This window comes from Piliocolobus tephrosceles, chromosome 12, assembly GCF_002776525.5.
Source record: "Piliocolobus tephrosceles isolate RC106 chromosome 12, ASM277652v3, whole genome shotgun sequence".
Taxonomy (NCBI): domain Eukaryota; kingdom Metazoa; phylum Chordata; class Mammalia; order Primates; family Cercopithecidae; genus Piliocolobus; species Piliocolobus tephrosceles.
In genome coordinates, this window is record NC_045445.1 from 94,004,395 (window position 1) to 94,026,084 (window position 21,690).

At 39.7% G+C, this 21,690-nt stretch overlaps 1 protein-coding gene and 1 pseudogene across 1 annotated transcript; one reads left to right on the forward strand and one right to left on the reverse strand.

Moving 5' to 3' along the window:
* Positions 1-2,992: 2,992 nt before the first annotated feature.
* Positions 2,993-12,253, reverse strand: PAGE5 (PAGE family member 5). The gene is made up of 4 exons (XM_031936604.1): positions 12,131-12,253; positions 10,701-10,809; positions 9,829-9,953; positions 2,993-3,112 (listed from the first exon to the last, which is right to left on the reverse strand). Exons 1-4 carry the CDS (start codon positions 12,251-12,253, stop codon positions 3,035-3,037), a joined length of 435 nt encoding a protein of 144 aa, XP_031792464.1. The 3' UTR covers positions 2,993-3,034.
* Positions 5,653-6,041, forward strand: LOC111535630 (annotated as a pseudogene).
* Positions 12,254-21,690: the final 9,437 nt, after the last annotated feature.

The window sequence follows — 21,690 nt, forward strand, 5'->3', positions numbered from 1 at the left end:
TTTATTATACTTTAAGTTCTAGGGTACATGTGCATAACGTGCAGGTTTGTTACATATGTATACATGTGCCATGTTGGTGTGCTGCACCCATCAACTCGTCAGCACCCATCAATTCATCATTTATATCAGGTATAACTCCCCAATGCAATCCCTCCCCCCTCCCCCCTCCCCATGATAGGCCCCAGTGTGTGATGTTCCCCTTCCCGAGTCCAAGTGAGCTCATTGTTCAGTTCTCACCTATGAGTGAGAACATGCGGTGTTTGGTTTTCTCTTCTTGTGATAGTTTGCTAAGAATGATGGTTTCCAGCTGCATCCATGTCCCTACAAAGGACGCAAACTCATCCTTTTTTATGGCTGCATAGTATTCCGTGGTGTATATGTGCCACATTTTCTTAATCCAGTCTGTCACTGATGGACATTTGGGTTGATTCCAAGTCTTTGCTATTGTGAATAGTGCCGCAATACGTGTGCATGTGTCTTTGTAGTAGCATAATTTATAATCCTTTGGGTATATACCCAGTAGTGGGATGGCTGGGTCATATGGTACATCTAGTTCTAGATCCTTGAGGAATCGCCATACTGTTTTCCATAATGGTTGAACTAGTTTACAATCCCACCAACAGTGTAAAAGTGTTCCTATTTCTCCACATCCTCTCCAACACCTATTGTTTCCTGATTTTTTAATGATTGCCATTCTAACTGGTGTGAGAGGGTATCTCATTGTGGTTTTGATTTGCATCTCCCTGATGGCCAGTGATGATGAGCATTTTTTCATGTGTCTGTTGGCTGCATGAATGTCTTCTTTTGAGAAATGTCTGTTCATATCCTTTCCCCACTTTTGGATGGGGTTGTTTTTTTTTTCTTGTATATTTGTTTGAGTTCTTTGTAGATTCTGGAAATTAGCCCTTTGTCAGATGAGTAGATTGCAAAAATTTTCTCCCATTCTGTAGGTTGCCTGTAGAAAATTGGCTAGCCATAAGTAGAAAGCTGAAACTGGATCCTTTCCTTACTCCTTATACGAAGATTAATTCAAGATGGATTAGAGACTTAAATGTTAGACCTAATACCATAAAAACCCTAGAAGAAAATCTAGGTAGTACCATTCAGGACATAGGCATGGGCAAGGACTTCATGTCTAAAACACCAAAAGCAACGGCAGCAAAAGCCAAAATTGACAAATGGGATCTCATTAAACTAAAGAGCTTCTGCACAGCTAAAGAAACTACCATCAGAGTGAACAGGCAACCTACAAAAGTTGTTTTTTAATAAGTTAACTAAAATTGACAAACCATTAGCCAGACTAAGAAAAAAAGAGAAAATCCAACTAAATAAAATCAGAAATAAAAAAAACTATTTGGGAGGCTGAGGCAGGCAGATCACTTGAGGCCAGGAACTCAAGACCAGCCTGGTCAACATGACAAAACCCCATCTCTACTAAAAATACAAAAATTAGCCAGGTGTGGTGGCAGGTGCATGTAAGCCCAGCTACTAGGGTGGCTGAGGCAAGAAAATTGCTTGATTCCAGGAAATGGAGGTTCTAGCGAGCTTAAGACTACGCCACTGCACTCCAGCCTAGGCGACAGAGTGCAATTCTGTGAAAAAAAAAGGAAGAAAAAAGAAATGAACAAGGAGACATTAAAACTGATGCTGCAGAAAGTCAAACGATCATTACTGGCTCCTATGAGCAAATATATGCCTATAAATTGAAAAATCTAGACCAAATGGACTAATTCCTAGATATAACCTCTCAAGACTGAAGCAGGAAGAAAACCATAACCTGAACAGACCAATAACAAGTAACATCAAAGCCATAATAAAAGTCTTCTAGTAAAGAAAAGCCTGGGACTTTTCTTCGCTGTTGAATTCACTGGCTTCACTGCTGAATTCTACCCAACATTAAAAGAAAAACCAATACCAATCCTACTCAAACTATTTTGAAAAATAGAGGAAGATGGAATATTTTCAAACTAATTCTATGAGACCAGTATTGCCCTCATACCAAAACCAGACAAAGACATATCAAAAAAAAAAAGAAAGCTACCGGCCAAAAATCACTGATGAACAATGATGCAGAAATCCTCAACAAAATACCAGCAAATCAAATTCAACAATATATTAGAAAGAATATTCATCATGACCAAGTGAGATTTATCCCTGGGATACAAGGATGGGTCAACATACACAAATTAATTTATGTGATAAATCGTATCAACGGAATGAAGAATTTAAAAAATGATCATTTCAATTGATGCTGAAAAAGCATTTAATAAAACTCAACATTGTCATCATGATATAAACCCTCAAAACACTGGGAATAGAAAGAACATGCTTCACTGAAATAAAAGCCAAATACAACAGATCCACAGCTAGCATTGAAATGGCCTCATGGTCTAGGGTAACACTGAGAGTTCTTGGTCTCACAGACAAGGAAATTAAGGACACGGACACACAAAGAATGAGGTTTAGAGCAGAAATTTAATAGGAGAAAGAAAGAAAACAACTCTCTGCTACAGAGGGTGGTCCCGAAAAAAGGGTTGCCATCCTGCAGTGAAATGCAGCAGTTTTTATAGATAAGCTAGTGGGGAGGCAGTATCATAGGGTACAAACAACTGGATAGGACCAGGTGTACCATCTGCATAGGGCATGAATCTCTGGCAGCCCCCACCCTAAACTTTTATTATACAGGCAGGTCCTCAGCCTGAGTTACTCCATGTTGCTCATTTCTTTCTTACTGTGCGTGTGCTAAAAAAAGGGAAGTGGAACCCCCATGGTGGACATGCCTGGTCCCATGTGGTCTTTTCTATCTGTGCAGCTGCTGGCATCCCCCTATGAAAGTTTCCAGCTTCCTATCTATCTATGATAGAAAATCAATGTACCAACATTTTATCTTTATATACCATCTCAAGCACAGGATTTAAACTTTCATAAAATATACACTTATCAGGAGTATTAAAAATCTAGAAATAAATTTAACAACAGTGTGAAAGAATTATTTGCAGAAAACTGTAAAACTTTATTAAGAGAATCTTAGCAGTCAAATTTCCAGCATAAGAACAACATTCTTGGTTTCAGTCTTCATTTGTCTTGGTTTAAACCTAAGGCTGCCCATCACCTATAATATAAATATAAAATTAGAACACATTACTCAGCAGATTTTTATTTAGATGACACGAGAGGTATACAAATACTGTAAAATCAGAACCCTAAGGGTGACCCTTTAGCTTACATCCAGTTAGCCTCTGAATAAACTCTGAAGGTAGTTGACAACATTTTTAATTCACGCCACATTTTCTAGTACAAAAAGGAAAGAAAAAGACTGTTCGAGTTCAGAATGAATGAAATCAAGTGAATCTATTTTATATGTATAAGAGGAAAGCAAAAAACGCATATACCTTCAGTAAAAATTCAACCAAACAAAAACACAGAGACTGATACACTGGGTAAAAAGTCAAGACCCATCGGTGTGATAGATGCAGAAGACCCATCTCACATACAAAGAACACACAGGCTCAAAATCTCAAAATAAAGGTATGGAGGAGTATTGACCAAGAAAATGGAAAGCAAAATAAATAAATAAATAAAAAAGCAGGAGTTGCAATCCTACTCTTGGACAAAACAGACTTTAAACCAACAAAATACAAAATTAGCTTGGTGTGGTGGTGCATGCCTGTAATCCCAGATACTAGGGTGGCTGAGGCAGGAGAATCACTTCAAACTGGGAGGCAGAGGTTGCAGTGAGCAGAAATCATGCAACTGCACTCCAGCCTGGGCAACAGACTGAGACTCTGTCTCAGAAAACAAAGCAAAACAAAAAATAATGCTATTAAAAAGTGGCCCAAGGACATGAAGAAACATTTTCAAAAGAGGACATGCATGTGGCCAATAAGCATATGAAATAAAACTCAAAGCCACTGATAATTGGAGAAGTGCAATTCAAACCACGATGAGATATTGCCTCACACCAGTCAGAATGGCTATTATTAAAAAGTAAAAAATAAAATAAAATAAAATAATAGATGCTGGTGATGTTGAGAAAAAAGAAACACTTATTCACTGTTGGTGGAAGTGTACATTAGTTCAACCATTGTGGGAAACAGTGTGCTGATTCCCCAGAGACCTAAAAACAGAATCACCATTCGATCCAGCAATCCCATTACTGGGTAGACAGCCAAAGGGATATAAACTGTTCTATCATAAAGACACATGTACACATATGTTCACTGCAGCACTATTCACAATACCAAAGACATGGAATCAACCAAAAAGCCCATCAATGGTAGACTGGATAAAGAAAATGTAGTACATATATACCATGGAATAGTATACAGCCATAAAAACGAATGACATTATCTCCGTGGCCAGAACATGGATGGAGCTGGAGGTCATTATACTTAGCAAAGTAATGCAGGAACAGAAAACTAAATATTGCATGTTGTCACTTGTAAGTGGGAGCTAAAAATGAGAAAAAATCAACACACAGAGGAGAACAACAGACACTGGGGCCTACCGAAGAGCAAAGGACGAAAGAAGAGAGAGGATCAGGAAAAATAGCTCATGAGTACCAGGCTTAATGCCTGGGTAACAAAATAATCTATACAACAAACCCCCATAACACAAGTTCACCTGTATAACAAACCTGCACCACATGTATGCCTGAACTTAAAAGATACAAAAATAAGAAAAAAATAGATTTCAAAGCAAAACTTTGAGAAGAGACTAAAAGGTCACTATATAATAATAAAGCAGTCAATTAATCAAGAGGATATTAACAATTTTAAATATATATGCACCCAACACTTGAGCACCCAGATATATAAAACAAATGCTATTAGAGCTAAAGAGAGAGATAGGCCCGAATAAAATAATAGATGGAGACTTCAGCATTCCACATTCAGTATTGGACAGATCTGTCAAACAGAAACTCAACAACAACAATAACAACAATCAAAAAAAAAAAAAAAAACAGAGTTAATCAGCACTACAGACACATGGATCTAACAGACATTTACAGAACATTTCATCCAACGGCCACAGAATACACATTCTTTTCCTCAGCACATGGATCATTCTCAAGGACAAGACCATATGTTAGGTCTCAAAACATTCAAAAAAAAACCTGGAACAATATCATGGATCTTGTCAGACCACAATGGCATAAAACTAGAAATTAATAACAAGAGGAATTTTGGAAACTATACAAATACATGAAAACTAAATAATCTGCTCCTGAATGAATAATGGGTCAATGAAGAAGCTAAGAAGGAAATTTAAAAATTTATTGAAACAAATGATAATGGAAACACAACATATCAAAACCGATGAGATACAGCAAAAGCAGTACTCAGAAAGAGGTTTAGAGCTATTAAGCGCCTACAATAAAACAGGTTAAAAATTTCAAATAAACAATCTAATAATGATGCATCTTAAAGAGCTGCAAAGAAAGAGCAAACCAAATCAAAAATTAAAAGAAAAGAAATAATAAAGATCCCAACAGAAATAAACAAAAATTGAAATGAATTGAAATGAAAAAACCCTACAGTCAGCAGCTCGGGCAGCAGGGGGAGTGGCAGCGGCCAGGCAGCCCAGTTTCGCGAAGGCTCTAGGCGCGCTGCGGCCCACAGACACCTGGCACACGCCTTCCCCGCCGCCAGGATGCCCAAGAGGAAGGTCAGCTCCGCTGAAGGGGCCGCCAAGGAAGAGCCCAAGAGGAGATCAGCGCGGTTGTCAGTTGATAAATCTTCAGACAAAAAAGTGCAAATAAAAGGGAAAAGGGAAAACAGGCCAAAGTGGCTAACCAAGAAACTAAAGAAGATTTACCTGCAGAAAACAGGGAAACAAAAAATGAGGAGAGTCCAACCTCTGATGAAGCAGGAGAGAAAGAAGCCCAGACATATATACCATGTCTTACCAGTGGTCCCTGTCTCCCTTCTTGTACAATCCAGAGGAATATTTTTATTAACTATTTTGTAAATGCAAGTCTTTTAGTAGCTCTAGAAACATTTTTAAGAAGGAGGGAATCCCACCTCATCCCATTTTTTTAAGTGTAAATGCTTTTTTTTAAGAGGTGAAATCATTTGTTGGTTGTTTATTTTTTGGTACAACCAGAAAATAGTGTGGGATATTGAATTACGGGAGGCTTTGACTGTCTCTGGTGTCAGCTTAACATTCCATAGATGGGGGATTAGTTTTTATGTCCTATAACACAAAGCATATTAAATGGCAATATGGAGTCAGTCCTGCATTTAATGTCTTGAACATTTTATTTTACTTCTATTCTCATGTTTTTTAGTAGAATTGTTTCCTAAAGAAAACCACTCCTTGTTCATGGCGCGCTCTGTCAGAATTGTGTGCACTTTGTAACATCTTTGGTTGTGGTAGTCCCGTTTTTCTAATAACTTTGTTACTGTGCTGTGAAAGATTACAGATTTGAATACGTAGTGTACATGCTATTCAGTTGTGAACTGTAGGCCGTATGTAACAGCTGACCAACATGTGAAGATACTGGTACTTGATAGCCTCTTAAGGAAAATTTGCTTTCAAATTTTAAGCTGGAAAGTCACTGGAATAACTTTAAAAAAGAATTACAACACTTGGCTTTTTAGAATTTTGTTACATATGTTAAGAATTGTGTACAGATTGAAATGTCTGTACTGATCCTCAACCAATACAATCTCAATTATGAAAAAAAAGAAAAAACCCTACAAAAGAGCAATAATACAAAAGTTTCTTTTTTTAATAAGTTAACCAAAATTGACAAACCATTAGCCAAACTAAGAAAAAAAGAGAGAAACCCAAATAAATAAATCAGAAATGAAAAAGGATTTGGGAGGCTGAGGCAGGTGGACTACCTGAGGCCAGGACCTCAAGACCAACCTGGCCAACATGGCAAAACTCCATCTCTACTAAAAATACAAAAATTAACCAGGGGTGGTGGTAGGAGCCTGTAATCCCATCTACTAGGGTGGCTGAGGCAAGAGAATTGCTTGAACCCTGGAGGTGGAGGTTCTAGTGAGTTGAGACTGTGCCACTGCACTCCAGCCTGGCGACAAAAGGAGACTCTGTCTTGAGGAAAAAAAAAAAAAAAGGAAAAGGAAAAGAAGAGAAAAAAAAAAGAAAAAGAAATGAAAAAGGAGACATTACAAAACTGATGCTGCAAAAATTCAAAGGATCAGAACTGGCTCCTATGAGAAACTCCATGCCTATAAATTGGAAAATCTAGAAAAAAAATGGACTAATTCCTAGACACATACAACCTCCCAAGATTGAATCACGAAGAAATCCATAACCCGAACAGACCAATAAGAAGCAACAAGATCAAAGCCATATTAAAAGTCTTCCAGTAAAGAACACCCAGAACTGATGGCTTCACTACTGAATTCTACCCAACATTTAAAGAAGGACTAATACCAATCCTACTCAAACTATTTTGAAAAATAGAGGAGGAGGGAATAGTTCCAAACTCATTCTATGAGACCAGTATTACCCTGATACTAAAATCAGAAAAAGACACATCAAAAAAAGAAAACTACAGGGCAAAACCGCTGATGAATATTGACGCAGAAATTATCAACATTCTAGTAGCAAATCAAATTCAACAATACATTAGAAAGAATAATCATCACGACCAAGTGAGATTTATCTCTGGGGTGGAAAGATGGTTCAACATATGCAAATCAACTGATGTGATAAATCATATCAACGGAAAGAAGGTACAAACCATATAATCATTTCAATTGATGCTGAAAAGCATTTAATAAAACTCAGTATGTCATCATGATACAAACCCTCAAAACACCGGGGAAAGAAGGAACATACTTCAATGTAATAAAAGCCATATACCACAGACCCACAGATAGTATTGAAGTGGCCTCGTTGTCTGGGGTAACACCTGGAGTTCTTGGTCTCACAGACAAGGAAATCAAGGACATGGGCACAACAAAAGTGAGGTTTAGAGCAGAAAGTTAATAGAAGAAACAAAGAGAACAGCTTTCTACTACAGACAGGGGTCCCAGAAAAACGTCTGCCATCCTGCAGTGAAATGCAGGGGGTTTTATGGATGAACTAGTGGGGAGGCAGTACCTGATCATCTACATAGGGTACAAACAACCGGTTAGGACCAGGTGTACCACCTACATAGGGCGTGAATCTCTCCCAGGCCCCACCCTAACCTTTTATTAGGCAGGCAAGTCCTCAGCTTGAGCTACTCCATGTTGCTCACTTCTTTCTCACTGTGCATGTGCTAAAAAAGGGGAGGTGGAAAGCCCATGGTGGACATGCCTGGCCCCATGTGGTCTTTTCTATTTCTGCAGCTGTTGGCATCCCCCTATGAAAGCTCAATATTTTATCTCCATGTACCATCTCAAACACAGGATTTAAATTTTCAAAAAAGATAAAATTCTCAAGAGTATTAAAGATCCAGAAATAAATTTAACAAAAACGTGCAAGGATTCTTTACAGAAAACTGTAAAACTTTATTAAGAGAATGTTATCAGTCAAATTTCCAGATTAAGAATAACATTCTTGGTTTCAGTCTTCATTTGTCTTGGTGTAAACCTATGGTTGCGTATCACCTATAACATAAATATAAAACTAGGGCCCGTTACTCAGGAGATTTTTATTCATATGACATTAGAGGTATACAACTACTGTGTTGATGAACTAATATCAGAACCCTGAGGGTGACCCTTTAGCTTACATCCAGTTAGCCTCTGAATAAACTCTGAAGGTAGACTTCCAGGCATATTAACAATATTTTTAATTCATGCCACTTTTTCTAGTAGAACAAGGAAACAAAGAGACTGTTCAAGTTCAGAATGAATTAAATCAAGTGAGTCTATTTTGTATATATAAGTGGAAAGCAAAAAAAAAAAAAATACACATATACTTTCAATGAAAATTCAACGAAACAAAATCCTAAAGGAAAAAGATATTTTCAAATTATCATTCAAATATTTTGATATGAAATAACACTATGAACATAGAACATGCTTAGAACGCCCTAAGTGAAGGAAATAGAATAGTGTTACATTTGTTTTGTGTCTCTTATGAAAAAGTGTAAAAATGTTACTTTGGACTAGTTTAGCCATTATGTGCTTGCTTTAAGTAGGGCAAACATTTGTCACTATTTTCACCGGTTCTCCTGCCTCTTTACATGCCTAAAAGCAGTTCAGTTTATACAGTAAACTTAATACCCGCGCTAGCTTTAAGACATTGCCATCACAGTTAACACTGCAATATAAACTGATGCTTATTATAAACATCTTACGTATTTGTTAAAAACAGGCCTCTATAAAAATATCTGAAAATTATTGGCTGTTGGTTAAATGACTTACATTCAAAAGTCAGAACACGTTCTCATATCTTTTTTTAAAATGGCACATAAAATCATATATATTTATCATGCATAACATGATGCTTTAAAATATATATACACATTGTGAAATGGCTATATCAAGCTAATTAATATCTGCATTACTTCACATAGCTGTGAAGACACTTGATATCTTCTCTCTTAGCATGTTTCATATCTTTCATATCGTAATCCAATTAGCTTTGAGCCAATTGTTCTCCATCTCTTGAAGTCCTGGCCTCAAGTGATCTTTCTGCCTCGGCCTTCAAAGTGCTGGAATTAAAAGCATCAGCCAGCACACCTGGCCCTCTCTCTCTGATAGTGTGTAAGGCAGCCATCTGGGATCTGAACTACCTTCAAAGAATCTTTAGACGTGAAGTATGATATTAAAGTTGCAGTAATTTTACCTCTGTGTCACACAAAATATAATATTGTGAAAATAGACACCCTATAGTTTGCATCTTAATTGAACAACATACCTGCTTCCAGCACTTTATAGGATCAAAAGTGGGCAGAGTCCCCTCCCTGACATCAGGACCATCTCCAGGCTCATCCTCTATCTTAAGCAGAGCCAGCTCCTGTTGAAAAGCTTCCACGTCAGGCCCTTAAAAGATAAAAAGGTCATCAGTTTACAAATTAAAACATGAACTATGAACGAGGAAATGATAATGTTTATTCCCTCATCATTATGAAATAAAAACCTGTAGGTTAATCATTTAAGGAGTCTGTTGCCAGGAAAACAGGAAAGCGGTGATGTTCAAACACTGCCCTTTCCTTTCCCAAGGCTGGCCCTAGACAACTTACTTGCCCCTTTTGTACCCATTTGCTCTTATTCTTATCACATTAAATTAGTGATTTGTTTGAGTTATTCTGACTAGACTATGAGCTTTAGGCAAAAATTTGGCACTGACATCTCCAGCACTCAGCATATTACGTGGCATGAGAAAGCATTAATAAATGTGCGTTAAACAGTTTCTTAAAAAATACATGAGATGTCCGCAGATGGCAGACTAGGAAGCTGCAAGCTGCCATTCTTCCACAGAAACATAAAACAAAACAAAGCTAAACAAAAAACAGAAAATGGCTGAACAAACCATACAGGAGCTCTGGAAAACACTCAAAGGTTTACAGCAACCATGCAAATACCCAATCAATAAAAAGCTTCTATCAAAATGGTAGGAAAGTTTTGTGGCTTTTTATGTGTCCTTGTCCCACCACTCCCCACAGCAGCAGGAAATGTTTAGGATCCCTTCCTAATGTTTTCTGTCCTCCTGTTACTGGTATGTCTTAAAATATAATGCATAAATATACCTCCACCACCCATAAGCATTATTCTCCACTCTCCCTTCACCTTGAACAGCAGGTGCTCCTTCATTTTCAATCTCCCCACTAGGTGCAATACCCTGATTTTCATTTGGTGGTTCCTCTTCTTGATGTTTTTCCTCAGCGGACTGCTGGACCTAAGGGTGTGTGTGTAGGAACAAAAAGTCAATAACATAAATACACAAATGCATATGTGCATCAAATCATAAATCTAAAGACATAAAAATATATATATGCACAGAGAGAGAGAGAGAGAGAGAGAAAGAGAGAGAAATATCCATATCCATGCAGGTAACACCAGAATATAATGTTCCTGAACCAAAGTTTCCTTCATGAGATGCCATCATCATTTTTTTATCAGCATGGAACATCTGTATCAGTGCATGTACACTAGCTCAAAAATATTATTAAAAATAAACTGTGTTAATAGAAAACATCAAATGTTAAAGGACTCACAATCACAGATCCAACTGACTGGGAGGACTCTCAGTCATTTCCTCTTTCTGAGGATTGGGATATTGTTCTTACATGCTCACTCATATTTCCCACTGAAAATAGAATATTTTTATTTGGAAAATGTGTGTAGCTTAGCTATATATATGAATATGCCATGGCAAAATGGTGATTTGTACTTTTTTAATTTTGAAAATATTTTCAAAATAATTCACAGAGCAATGATAAGTACACATGTTTTCCAATCAAACTACAGACAGATTTGTTTGTGTCATAGTCGAAGAGGCACAGAAATCACCTTAATGCCATAGCAAAACACAGAGGACTTTTCTGAGTTTTGGTTTCACAATGAGACTTTCCATCATGAAGACATTTAGAAAAAAACGGACAGAAAATTCAAACCGAAATGACTACTGCTTTCGTCCCACTTTGATTTACCAGGCCCATTTCCCCCCCCTACATCCCCCCTACCAAAATCAAGTTTTGTTGGAACGCACAGCCTCACCCATTCCTTCCCATGACGTCCACGGTGGAGGTGAGAAATTGTTAAACAGAGTGAATGTTATGCTCCTCAATGGACACCTCTGCCAGGCACTCTACAAACCTCAGGGCTGTAGTCACCAGCCCACAGCGTTCCCAGTTCCCAGGCCCCTTCCTTACCGACCACGCTGTCCTTCCCTCATCCCTACCCAGGAGTCTGGAAACTGTCCTCTCTCCGATGGTTCCAGTTTTGGGGACTCAGATACCTCTAACAGCACCCCCAGCACTCGCCCCACCTTCACGTGATCCCTCCCCTCCACGGCCCACCTTCATCCCTCGTTCCAGCCCAGCCACTATGTCAAGACCCATAGCAGCGTCGCGACTTGGGAGGAACCGGACGACGACCGCGAGGCCCCTTTCACTCAGAGGCCACAGACTGTGCTGCAGGACCTGTTCAAAGCCCGCTGGCTCCTCCTCACATTCACTCACAACTAAATTCCCAGGAAGACCGCTCTGGGGACCTACCTGCTGAGCCTCAGTCAGTGAGAGAGAATCAAAATCGCGGAAATAAAGAAAACACAACCTCTCCTCGCAAAGCTCTGCGTGGACAGAAGGTAGGCAACAAGGCGCATGCGTAACAACAGTCATGCGTAGCAACAGAAATCCACAGCAACAGATCTGTGTAGCCTGTGCGGTGAGTGAGGCATTCACCACGTGACTGAAGTTTTCCTGCCTCTGTGGAGAACCTAGACTACAAGCTCTCCTGGCACCAAAACTGAACTTACAAAACATTTTTCTTTTTCCCCCTGCTCAACCTTTCTTTCACTTCCAATGGCTTTGGAGAATATGAGCCCCAGGTTACTCTAAGGGAAGAATGTGTTTCAGAAAAATTCACCATCATAGAAATAAATATTAAATATTTTAATACGTATTTTATATCTGCTTTCATAAATCATTTTCTTGCCTCCTTCATGAGTTTGCTGTCATGCTTGCAATGAACTTACCCACTCCAATACGGTAAGACATTCATAGTTTTTGGTTGCATTATTGTACATTCAAAATCATTGATCCATCTGAACAAAATTAATGTGATAGGGACTCAACATTTTTGTTGAATCCCTGTTTCACTCAGTGTTTTGAAATGGCTCTTTCATCGTCACCTACATCCCCACTCAATTTGGTGTGTAACTCTCTACTTTTAATTTTCTTCTATTGAGTTATTTATAACTGCACCACTACTATATTTTTTAATTGCTGTAGCTTGATTATATTTGAAATGTCAAATAATGCTTGCCCTCCCTCATTCCTTTCTCTTTTTCTATCTATTCTGACACGTTTGTCTTTCAGATGAACTTCAGAACCATTTGATCAGGTGCTAAAATATTCCTGTTGAGATACTAGTTATTATTTTTAAATTACATCTTAGGGACAATAACCATCTTTCTATTTTAGAATCTCTCTATCCAAGAAAAAGCCACTACTCAATTCCTCAAGTCTTTTTACGTATACCTCGCAATGATTGTTATTTACTTCATATTAGTTCTTCACATTCAAATTAAATTTATTCTTGGGCACTTTTATTGTTCCATTCCATTGCTGACAGGTGATTGCTTTCACCCCACTATGTTTTTCACAGAAGTCAAACAATCTCTGTTTGCAAACAATATGATTCTATACCTAGACAATCCCAGACTCTCTGCCCAAAAGCTCCTTGATCTGATAAACAACTTCAAGAAAGTTTCAGGATACAAAATGAATATACAAAACCCAGGAGTATTTCTATATACCAACAACCTTCTAAGCTCAAAGTCAATTCAGAAACACAATCCCATTCACAATTGCCACAAAAAAGAATAAAATACCTAGGAATACAGCTAGCTAGGGAGGAGAAAAATCTCTTCTATGAGAACTACAAAATACTACTCAAAGAAATCAGAGATGACACAAACAAATGGAAAAACATTCCATGCTCATGAACAGGAAAAACAATATTGTCAAAATGGTCAAACTGACCAAAGCAATTTATACACTCAATGGTATTCCTACTAAACCACCAATGACATTCTTCACAGATTTAGGGAAAAAAAAAAAAAACTATTTTCAAATTTATATGGGATGGTTGGTGGGGATCTGGCAAGATGGCCAAATGGGAACAGCTGCGGTCTGCAGCTCCCAACAAGACCAACACAGAAGGTGGGGGACTTCTGCATTTCCATCTGAGGTACTGAGTTCATCTCACTGAGACTGGTTAGGCAGCCGGTGCAGCCCCTAGAGGGCGAGCAAAAGCAGGGTGAGACATTGCTCCACCTGGGAAGTGCAAGGAGCCAGGCTTCTCCCTCTCCCAGCCAAGGGAAGCCATGAGGAACTGTGCTGTACTGCCCAGATACTATGTTTCTCCTACGGTTTTTGCAGTCCACAGACCAGGAGATTCCCTCACATGCCAACACCATCCGTGCCCTAGGTTTCAAGCACAAAACTGAGCAGCTGTTTGGGCAGACACTGAGCTACCTGCAGGAGTTTTATTTATTTATTCATTTATTTATTTATTTTATTTCGTACCCCAATGGCACCTGGAACCCCATCGTGACAGAACCCTTCACTCCCCTGGAAAGGGGTCTGAAGCCAGGGAGCCAAGTAGTGTCACTCAGTGGGTCCCACTCCCATGGAGCCCAAGAAGCTATGAAATACTGGCTTGAATGTGTCACTGCCAGCACAGCAATCTGAGGTCGACCTGGGACAATGGAGCTTGGTGGGGCAAGAGGCATCCACCATTACTGAGGCTTGAGTAGGCGATTTTCCCCTGACACTGTCAAGGAAGCTGGGAAGTCCGGACTGGGTGTAACTTACCACAGGGCGACAAAGTGGCTGTGGCCAGACTGCCTCTCTAGATTCTTCCTCACTGGGCAAGGCATCTGTGAAAGAAAGTCAACAGCCCCAGTCAGGGTCTTATAGATAAAACTCTCATCTCCCTGGGACAGAGCACCTCAGGGAAGGGGCAGCTGTGGGCACAGCTTCAGTGGACTTAAACCTTCTTACCTGCCAGCTCTGAAGAGAGAAGTGCATCCTGAAAAGGTATTGCAGGGCAGTGCTCGAGCTCTGCTAAGGGAAAGACTGCCTCCCTTAGCTCTGCTAAGGGAAAGACTTAAATCCCTGACCCACCTGCCTCCTGACTGGCAGAGACCTCCCAGCAGGGGTCGATAGACATCTCATACAGGAGAGTTCTGGCTGGCAGAGGAAGGAGCAGGCAGCAATCTTTGCTGTACTGCAACCTCTACTGGTGATACCCAGGCAAATAGGGTCTTGAGCAGACCTCCAGAACACTGCAGCAGATCTACAGAAGAAGGGCCTGACTGTTAGAAGAAAAGGTAACAAAGAGAAAGCAATAACATCAACACCAACAAAAAGGACCCCCACACAAAAACCACATCCAAGGGAAGGGAGAGCATTAGGACAAATATGTAATGCATGTGGAGCTTAAAGTCAAGATGATGGGTTGATAGGTGCAGCAAACTACCATGGCATATGTATACCCATGTAACAAATCTGCATATTTTGCACATGTATGCCAGAACTTAAAGTACAATAAAAAAGGAAAACAAAAAAGAACAGTGCCCAGTACATCACATTACAAGAAATGTTAAGAGACATCCTTCATATAGAAGGAAAAATAAAAACAGGTAGAAATTTTGATCTAAACAAAGGAATTAAGGGCACCCAAAATGGTAATAATGATAAGTATGTAAGATTATTTTCTTCTAATTAATGGTTGTACTCATGTATGTATGTTTCTGCACTTGTTTTTTTTTTTTTTTTTTCAAAGTGAAAGCAAGTTGATTAACAAAGTAAAGGAATAAAAGAATGGCTACTCCAGCGGAGCAAGATGGCCAAATAGGAAGAGCTCCAGTCTCCAGCTCCCAGAGTGAGTGACACAGAAGACAGGAGATTTCTGCATTTTCAACTGAGGTACTGGGTTCATCTCACTAGGGAGTGCCAGACAATCAGTGCTGGTCATCTGCTGCGCATGACCAGCAAGAGCTGAAGCAGGGCGAGGCATCACCTCACCTGGGAAGCGCAAGGGGGAAGGGAATCCCATTTCTTAGCCAGGGTGACTGAGACACACAACACCTGGAAAATTGGGTAACTCCCACCCCAATACTGTGCTGTACCAAGGGTCTTAGCAAACGGGCACACCAGGAGATTATATCCCACACCTGGCCGGGAGAGTCCCACACCCGCCAACGGAGCCTCCCTCATTGCTAGCACAGCAGTCTGCGATCTAACTGCAAGGCAGCAGCAAGGCTGGGGGAGGGGCACCCGCCATTGCTGAGGCTTAAGTAGCTAAACAAAGCCGCTGGGAAGCTTCAACTGGGTGGAGCTCACAGCAGCTCAAGGAGCCCTGCCTGTCTCTGTAGACTCCACCTCTGGGGACAGGGCACAGCTAATCAACAACAACGACAAAGCAGCAGAAACTTCTGCGGATGCAAACGACTCTGTCTGACAGCTTTGAAGAGAGCAGTGGATATCCCAACATGGAGGTTCAGATTTGAGAATGGACAGACTGCCTGCTCAAGTGGGTCCCTGACCCCTGAATAGCCTAACTGGGAGACATCCCCCAATAGGGGCAGACCGACACCCCACACCTCACACGGTGGAGTACACCTCTGAGAAGACGCTTCCAAAGCAAGAATCAGATGGGTACACTCGCTGTTCAGCAATATTCTATCTTCTGCAGCCTCTGCTGCGGATACCCAGGCAAACAGGGTCTGGAGTGGACCTCAAGCAATCTCCAACAGACCTAAAGCTGAGGGTCCTCACTGTTAGAAGGAAAACTAACAAACAGGAAGGACACCCACACAAAAACCCCATCAGTATGTCACCATCATCAAAGATCAGAGGCAGATAAAAAGACAAAGATGGGGGAAAAGCAGGGCAGAAAAGCCGGAAATTCAAAAAATAAGAGCGCATCTCCACTGCAAAAGAATGCAACTCATCGCCAGCAACGGATCAAAGCTGGACGGAGAATGACTTTGACGAGATGAGAGAAGAAGGCTTCAGTCCATCAAACCTCTCAGAGCTAAAGGAGGAATTACGTACGCAGTGCAAAGAAACTAAAAATCTTGAAAAAAGAGTGGAAGAATTGATAACTAGAATAACTAATGCAGAGAAGGTCATAAACGAAATGACAGAGATGAAAACCATGACACAAGAAATACGTGACAAATGCACAAGCTTCAGTAACCGACTCGATCAACTGGAAGAAAGAGTATCAGCGATTGAGGATCAAATGAATGAAATTAAGCGAGAACAGAAATCGAAAGAAAAAGGAAGAAAAAGAAATGAACAAAGCCTGCAAGAAGTATGGGATTACGTAAAAAGACCAAATCTACATCAGATTGGAGTGCCTGAAAGTGAGGGGTAAAATGGAACCAAGTTGGAAAACACTCTTCAGGATATCATCCAGGAGAACTTCCCCAACCTAGTAGGGCAGGCCAACATTCAAATTCAGGAAATACAGAGAATGCCACAAAGATACTCCTCGAGAAGCCCTAACCTAGCAGGGCAGGCCAACATTCAAATTCAGGAAATACAGAGAATGCCACAAAGATGCTCCTCCAGAAGAGCAACTCCAAGACACATAACTGCCAGATTCACCAAAGTTGAAATGAAGGAAAAAAATCTTAAGGGCAGCCAGAGAGAAAGGTCGGGTTACCCACAAAGGGAAGCCCATCAGACTAACAGCAGATCTCTCGGCAGAAAATCTACAAGCCAGAAGAGAGTGGGGGCCAATATTCAACATTCTTAAAGAAAAGAATTTTAAACTCAGAATTTCAAATCCAGCCAAACTAAGTTTCATAAGTGAACGAGAAATAAAATCCTTACAGACAAGCAAATGCTTAGAGATGTTGTCACCACCAGGCCTGCCTTACAAGAGACCCTGAAGGAAGTACTGCACATGGAAAGGAACAACCGGTACCAGCCATTGCAAAAACATGTCAAAATGTAAAGACCATCGAGGCTAGGAAGGAACTGCATCAACTAACGAGCAAAATAACCAGTTAATATCATAATGGCAGGATCAAGTTCACACATAACAATATTAACCTTAAATGTAAATGAACTAAATGCTCCAATTAAAAGACACAGACTGGCAAACTGGAAAAAGAGTCAGGACCCATCAGTTTGCTGTATTCAGGAGACTCATCTCACATGCAGAGACATACATAGGCTCAAAATAAAGGGATGGAGGAAGATCTACCAAGCAAATGGAGAACAAAAAAAAGCCAGGGTTGCAATACTAGTATCTGATAAAACAGACTTTAAACCATCAAAGATCAAAAGAGACAAAGAAGGCCATTACATAATGGTAAAGGTATCAATTCAACAGGAAAAGCTAACTATCCTAAATATATATGCACCCAATACAGGAGCACCCAGATTCATAAAGCAAGTCCTTAGAGACTTACAAAGAGATGAGACTCCCATACAATAATAATGGGAGACTTCAACACCCCACTGTCAACATTAGACAGATCAACGACACAGAAAGTTAACAAAGATATCCAGGAATTGAAATCATCTCTGCAGCAAGCAGACCTATTAGACATCTACAGAACTCTCCACCCCAAATCAACAGAGTATACAGTCTTCTCAACACCACATCGCACTTACTCCAAAATTGACCACATAATTGGAAGTAAAGCACTCCTCAGCAAATGTAAAACAACAGAAATTATAACAAACTGTCTCTCAGACCACAGTGCAATCAAACTAGAACTCAGGACTAAGAAACTCAATCAAAAGTGCTCAACCACATGGAAACTGAATAACCTGCTCCTGAATGACTACTGGGTACATAACAAAATGAAGGCAGAATAAAGATGTTCTTTGAAACCAATGAAAACAAAGATATAACATACCAGAATCTCTGGGACATATTTAAAGCAGTGTGTAGAGGGAAATTTATAGCACTAAAAGCCCACAAGATAAAGCTGGAAAGATCTAAAATGGACACCCTAACATCACAGTTAAAAGAACTAGAGAAGCAAGAGCAAACACATTCAAAAGCTAGCAGAGGGCTAGAAATAACTAAAATCCCTCCAAAAAATCAATGAATCCAGGAGCTGGTTTTTTGAAAAGATCAACAAAATTGATAGACTGCTAGCAAGACTAATAGAGAAGAAAAGAGAGAAGAATCAAATAGATGCAATAAAAAATGATAAAGGAGATATCACCACCGACCCCACAGAAATACAAACTACCATCAGAGAATACTATAAATACCTCTTCACAAATCAACTAGAAAATCCAGAAGAAATGGATAATTTCCTGGACACTTACACTCTCCCAAACTAAATCAGGAAGAAGCTGAATCCCTGAATACACCAATAGCAGGTTCTAAAATTGAGGCAATAATTAATAGCCTACCAACCAAAAAAAGCCCAGGACAGATGGATTCACAGCTGAGTTCTACCAGAGGTATAAGGAGGAGCTGGTACCATTCCTTCTGAAACTATTCCAATGAATGGAAAAAGAGGGAATCCTCCCTAACTCATTTTATGATTTTATGAGGCCAACATCATCTTGATACCAAAGCCTGGCAGAGACATAACAAAAAAAGAGAATTTTAGACCAACATCCCTGATGAACATCGATGCAAAAATCCTCAATAAAATGCTGGCAAACCGGATGCAGTCTCACATCAAAAAGCTTATCCACCATGATCAAGTGGGCTTCATCCCTGGGATGCAAGGCTGGTTCAACATATGCAAATCAAGAAATGTAATCCAGCATATAAACAGAATCAAAGACAAAAACCACATGATTATCTCAATAGCTGCAGAAAAGGCCTTTAACAAAATTCAACAGCCCTTCATGCTAAAAACGCTCAATAAATTCAGGATTGATGGAACATATCTCAAAATAATAAAAGCTCTTTATGACAAACCCACAGCCAATATCATACTGAATGGGCAAAAACTGGAAAAATTCCCTTTGAAAACTGGCACAAGCCAGGGATGCCCTCTCTCACCACTCCTATTCAACATAGTGTTGGAAGTTCTGGCTAGGGCAATCAGGCAAGAGAAAGAAATCAAGGGTATTCAGTTAGGAAAAGAAGAAGTCAAATTGTCCCTGTTTGCAGATGACATGATTGTATATTTAGAAAACTCCATCATCTCAACCCAAAATCTCCTTAAGCTGATGAGAAACTTCAGCAAAGTCTCAGGATACAAAATTAATGTGCAAAAATCACAAGAATTCTTATACACCAGTAACAGACAAACAGAAAGCCAAATCATGAATGAACTTCCATTCACAATTGCTTCAAAGAGAATAAAATACCTAGGAATCTAAATTACAAGGAATGTAAAGGACCTCTTCAAGGAGAATTACAAACCACTACTCAGTGAAATAAAAGAGGACACAAATAAATGGAAGAGCATACCCTGCTCATGGATAGGAAGAATCAATATCGTGAAAATGGCCATACTGTCCAAGGTAATTTATAGATTCAATGCCATCCCCATCAAGCTACCAATGAGTTTCTTTCAGAATTGGAAAAAACTTCTTTAAAGTTCATATGGAACCAAAAAAGAGCCCGCATTGCCAACACAATTCTAAGTCAAAAGAACAAAGCTGGAGGCATCACAATACCTGACTTCAAACTATACTACAAGGCTACAGTAACCAAAACAGCATGGTACTGGTACCAAAACAGAGACATAGACCAATGGAATAGAACAGAGTCCTCAGAAATAATACCACACATCTAAAGCCATCTGATCTTTGACAAACCTGACAAAAACAAGAAATGGGGAAACGATTCCCTATTTAATAAATGGTGCTGGGAAAATTGGCTAGCCATAAGTAGAAAGCTGAAACTGGATCCTTTCCTTACTCCTTAAACGAAAATTAATTCAAGATGGATTAGAGACTTAAATGTTAGACCTAATATCTTAAAAACCCTAGAAGAAAACCTAGGTAATACCATTCAGGACATAGGCATGGGCAAGGACTTCATGTCTAAAATGCCAAAAGCAATGGCAACAAAAGCCAAAATTGACAAATGGGATCTAATGAAACTAAAGAGCTTCTGCACAGCAAAAGAAACTACCATCAGAGTGAAAAGGCAACCTACAGAATGGGAGAAAATTTTTGCAATCTACTCATCTGACAAAGGGCTAATATCCAGGACCTACAAAGAACTCAAACAAATTTACAAGAAAAAAATAAATGACCCCATGAAAAAGTGGGCAAGGGATATGAACAGACATTTCTGAAAAGAAGGCATTCATACAGCCAACAGACACATGAGAAAATGCTCATCATCACTCTCCATCAGAGAAATGCAAATCAAAACCACAATGAGATACCATCTCACATCAGTTAGAATGGCAATCATTAAAAAGTCAGGAAACAACAGGTGCTGGAGAGGATGTGGAAAAATAGGGAGACTTTTACACTGTTGGTGGGATTGCAGACTAGTTCAACCATTATGGAAAATAGTATGGCGATTCCTCAGGGATCTAGAACTAGAAGTTCCATATGACCCAGCCATCCCATTACTGGGTATATACCCAAAGGATTATAAATCATGCTGCTATAAAGACACATGCACACGTATGTTTATTGCGGCACTATTCACAATAGCAAAGACTTGGAATCAACCCAAATGTCCATCAATGACGACTGGATTAAGAAAATGTGGCACATATACACCATGGAATACTATGCAGCCATAAAAAAGGATGAGTTTGCATCCTTTGTAGGGACATGGATGCAGCTGGAAACCATCATTCTCAGCAAACTATCTCAAGAACAGAAAACCAAACAGCGCATGTTGTCACTCATAGGTGGGAACTGAACAATGAGATCACTTGGACTCCAAAAGGGGAACATCACATACCAGGGCCTATCATGGGGAGGGGGGAGGTTGGAGGGATTGCATTGAGAGTTATACCTGTTGTAAATGACGAGTTGATGGGTGCTGACGAGTTGATGGATGCAGCACACCAACATGGCACAAGTATACATATGTAACAAACCTGCACGTTATGCACACGTACCCTAGAACTTAAAGTATAATA

Excerpts from the sequence above, each read along its gene's own strand:
- PAGE5 (XM_031936604.1), bottom strand. The coding sequence starts at position 12,253 with ATGACTGTTGTTACGCATGCGCCTTGTTGCCTACCTTCTGTCCACGCA. Across the intron at positions 10,810-12,130 it reads CACTGACTGAGGCTCAGCAG|GTCCAGCAGTCCGCTGAGGA; the intron begins GTAGGTCCCCAG and ends ACACACCCTTAG. Across the intron at positions 9,954-10,700 it reads AGGAGCACCTGCTGTTCAAG|GGCCTGACGTGGAAGCTTTT; the intron begins GTGAAGGGAGAG and ends TTATCTTTTAAG.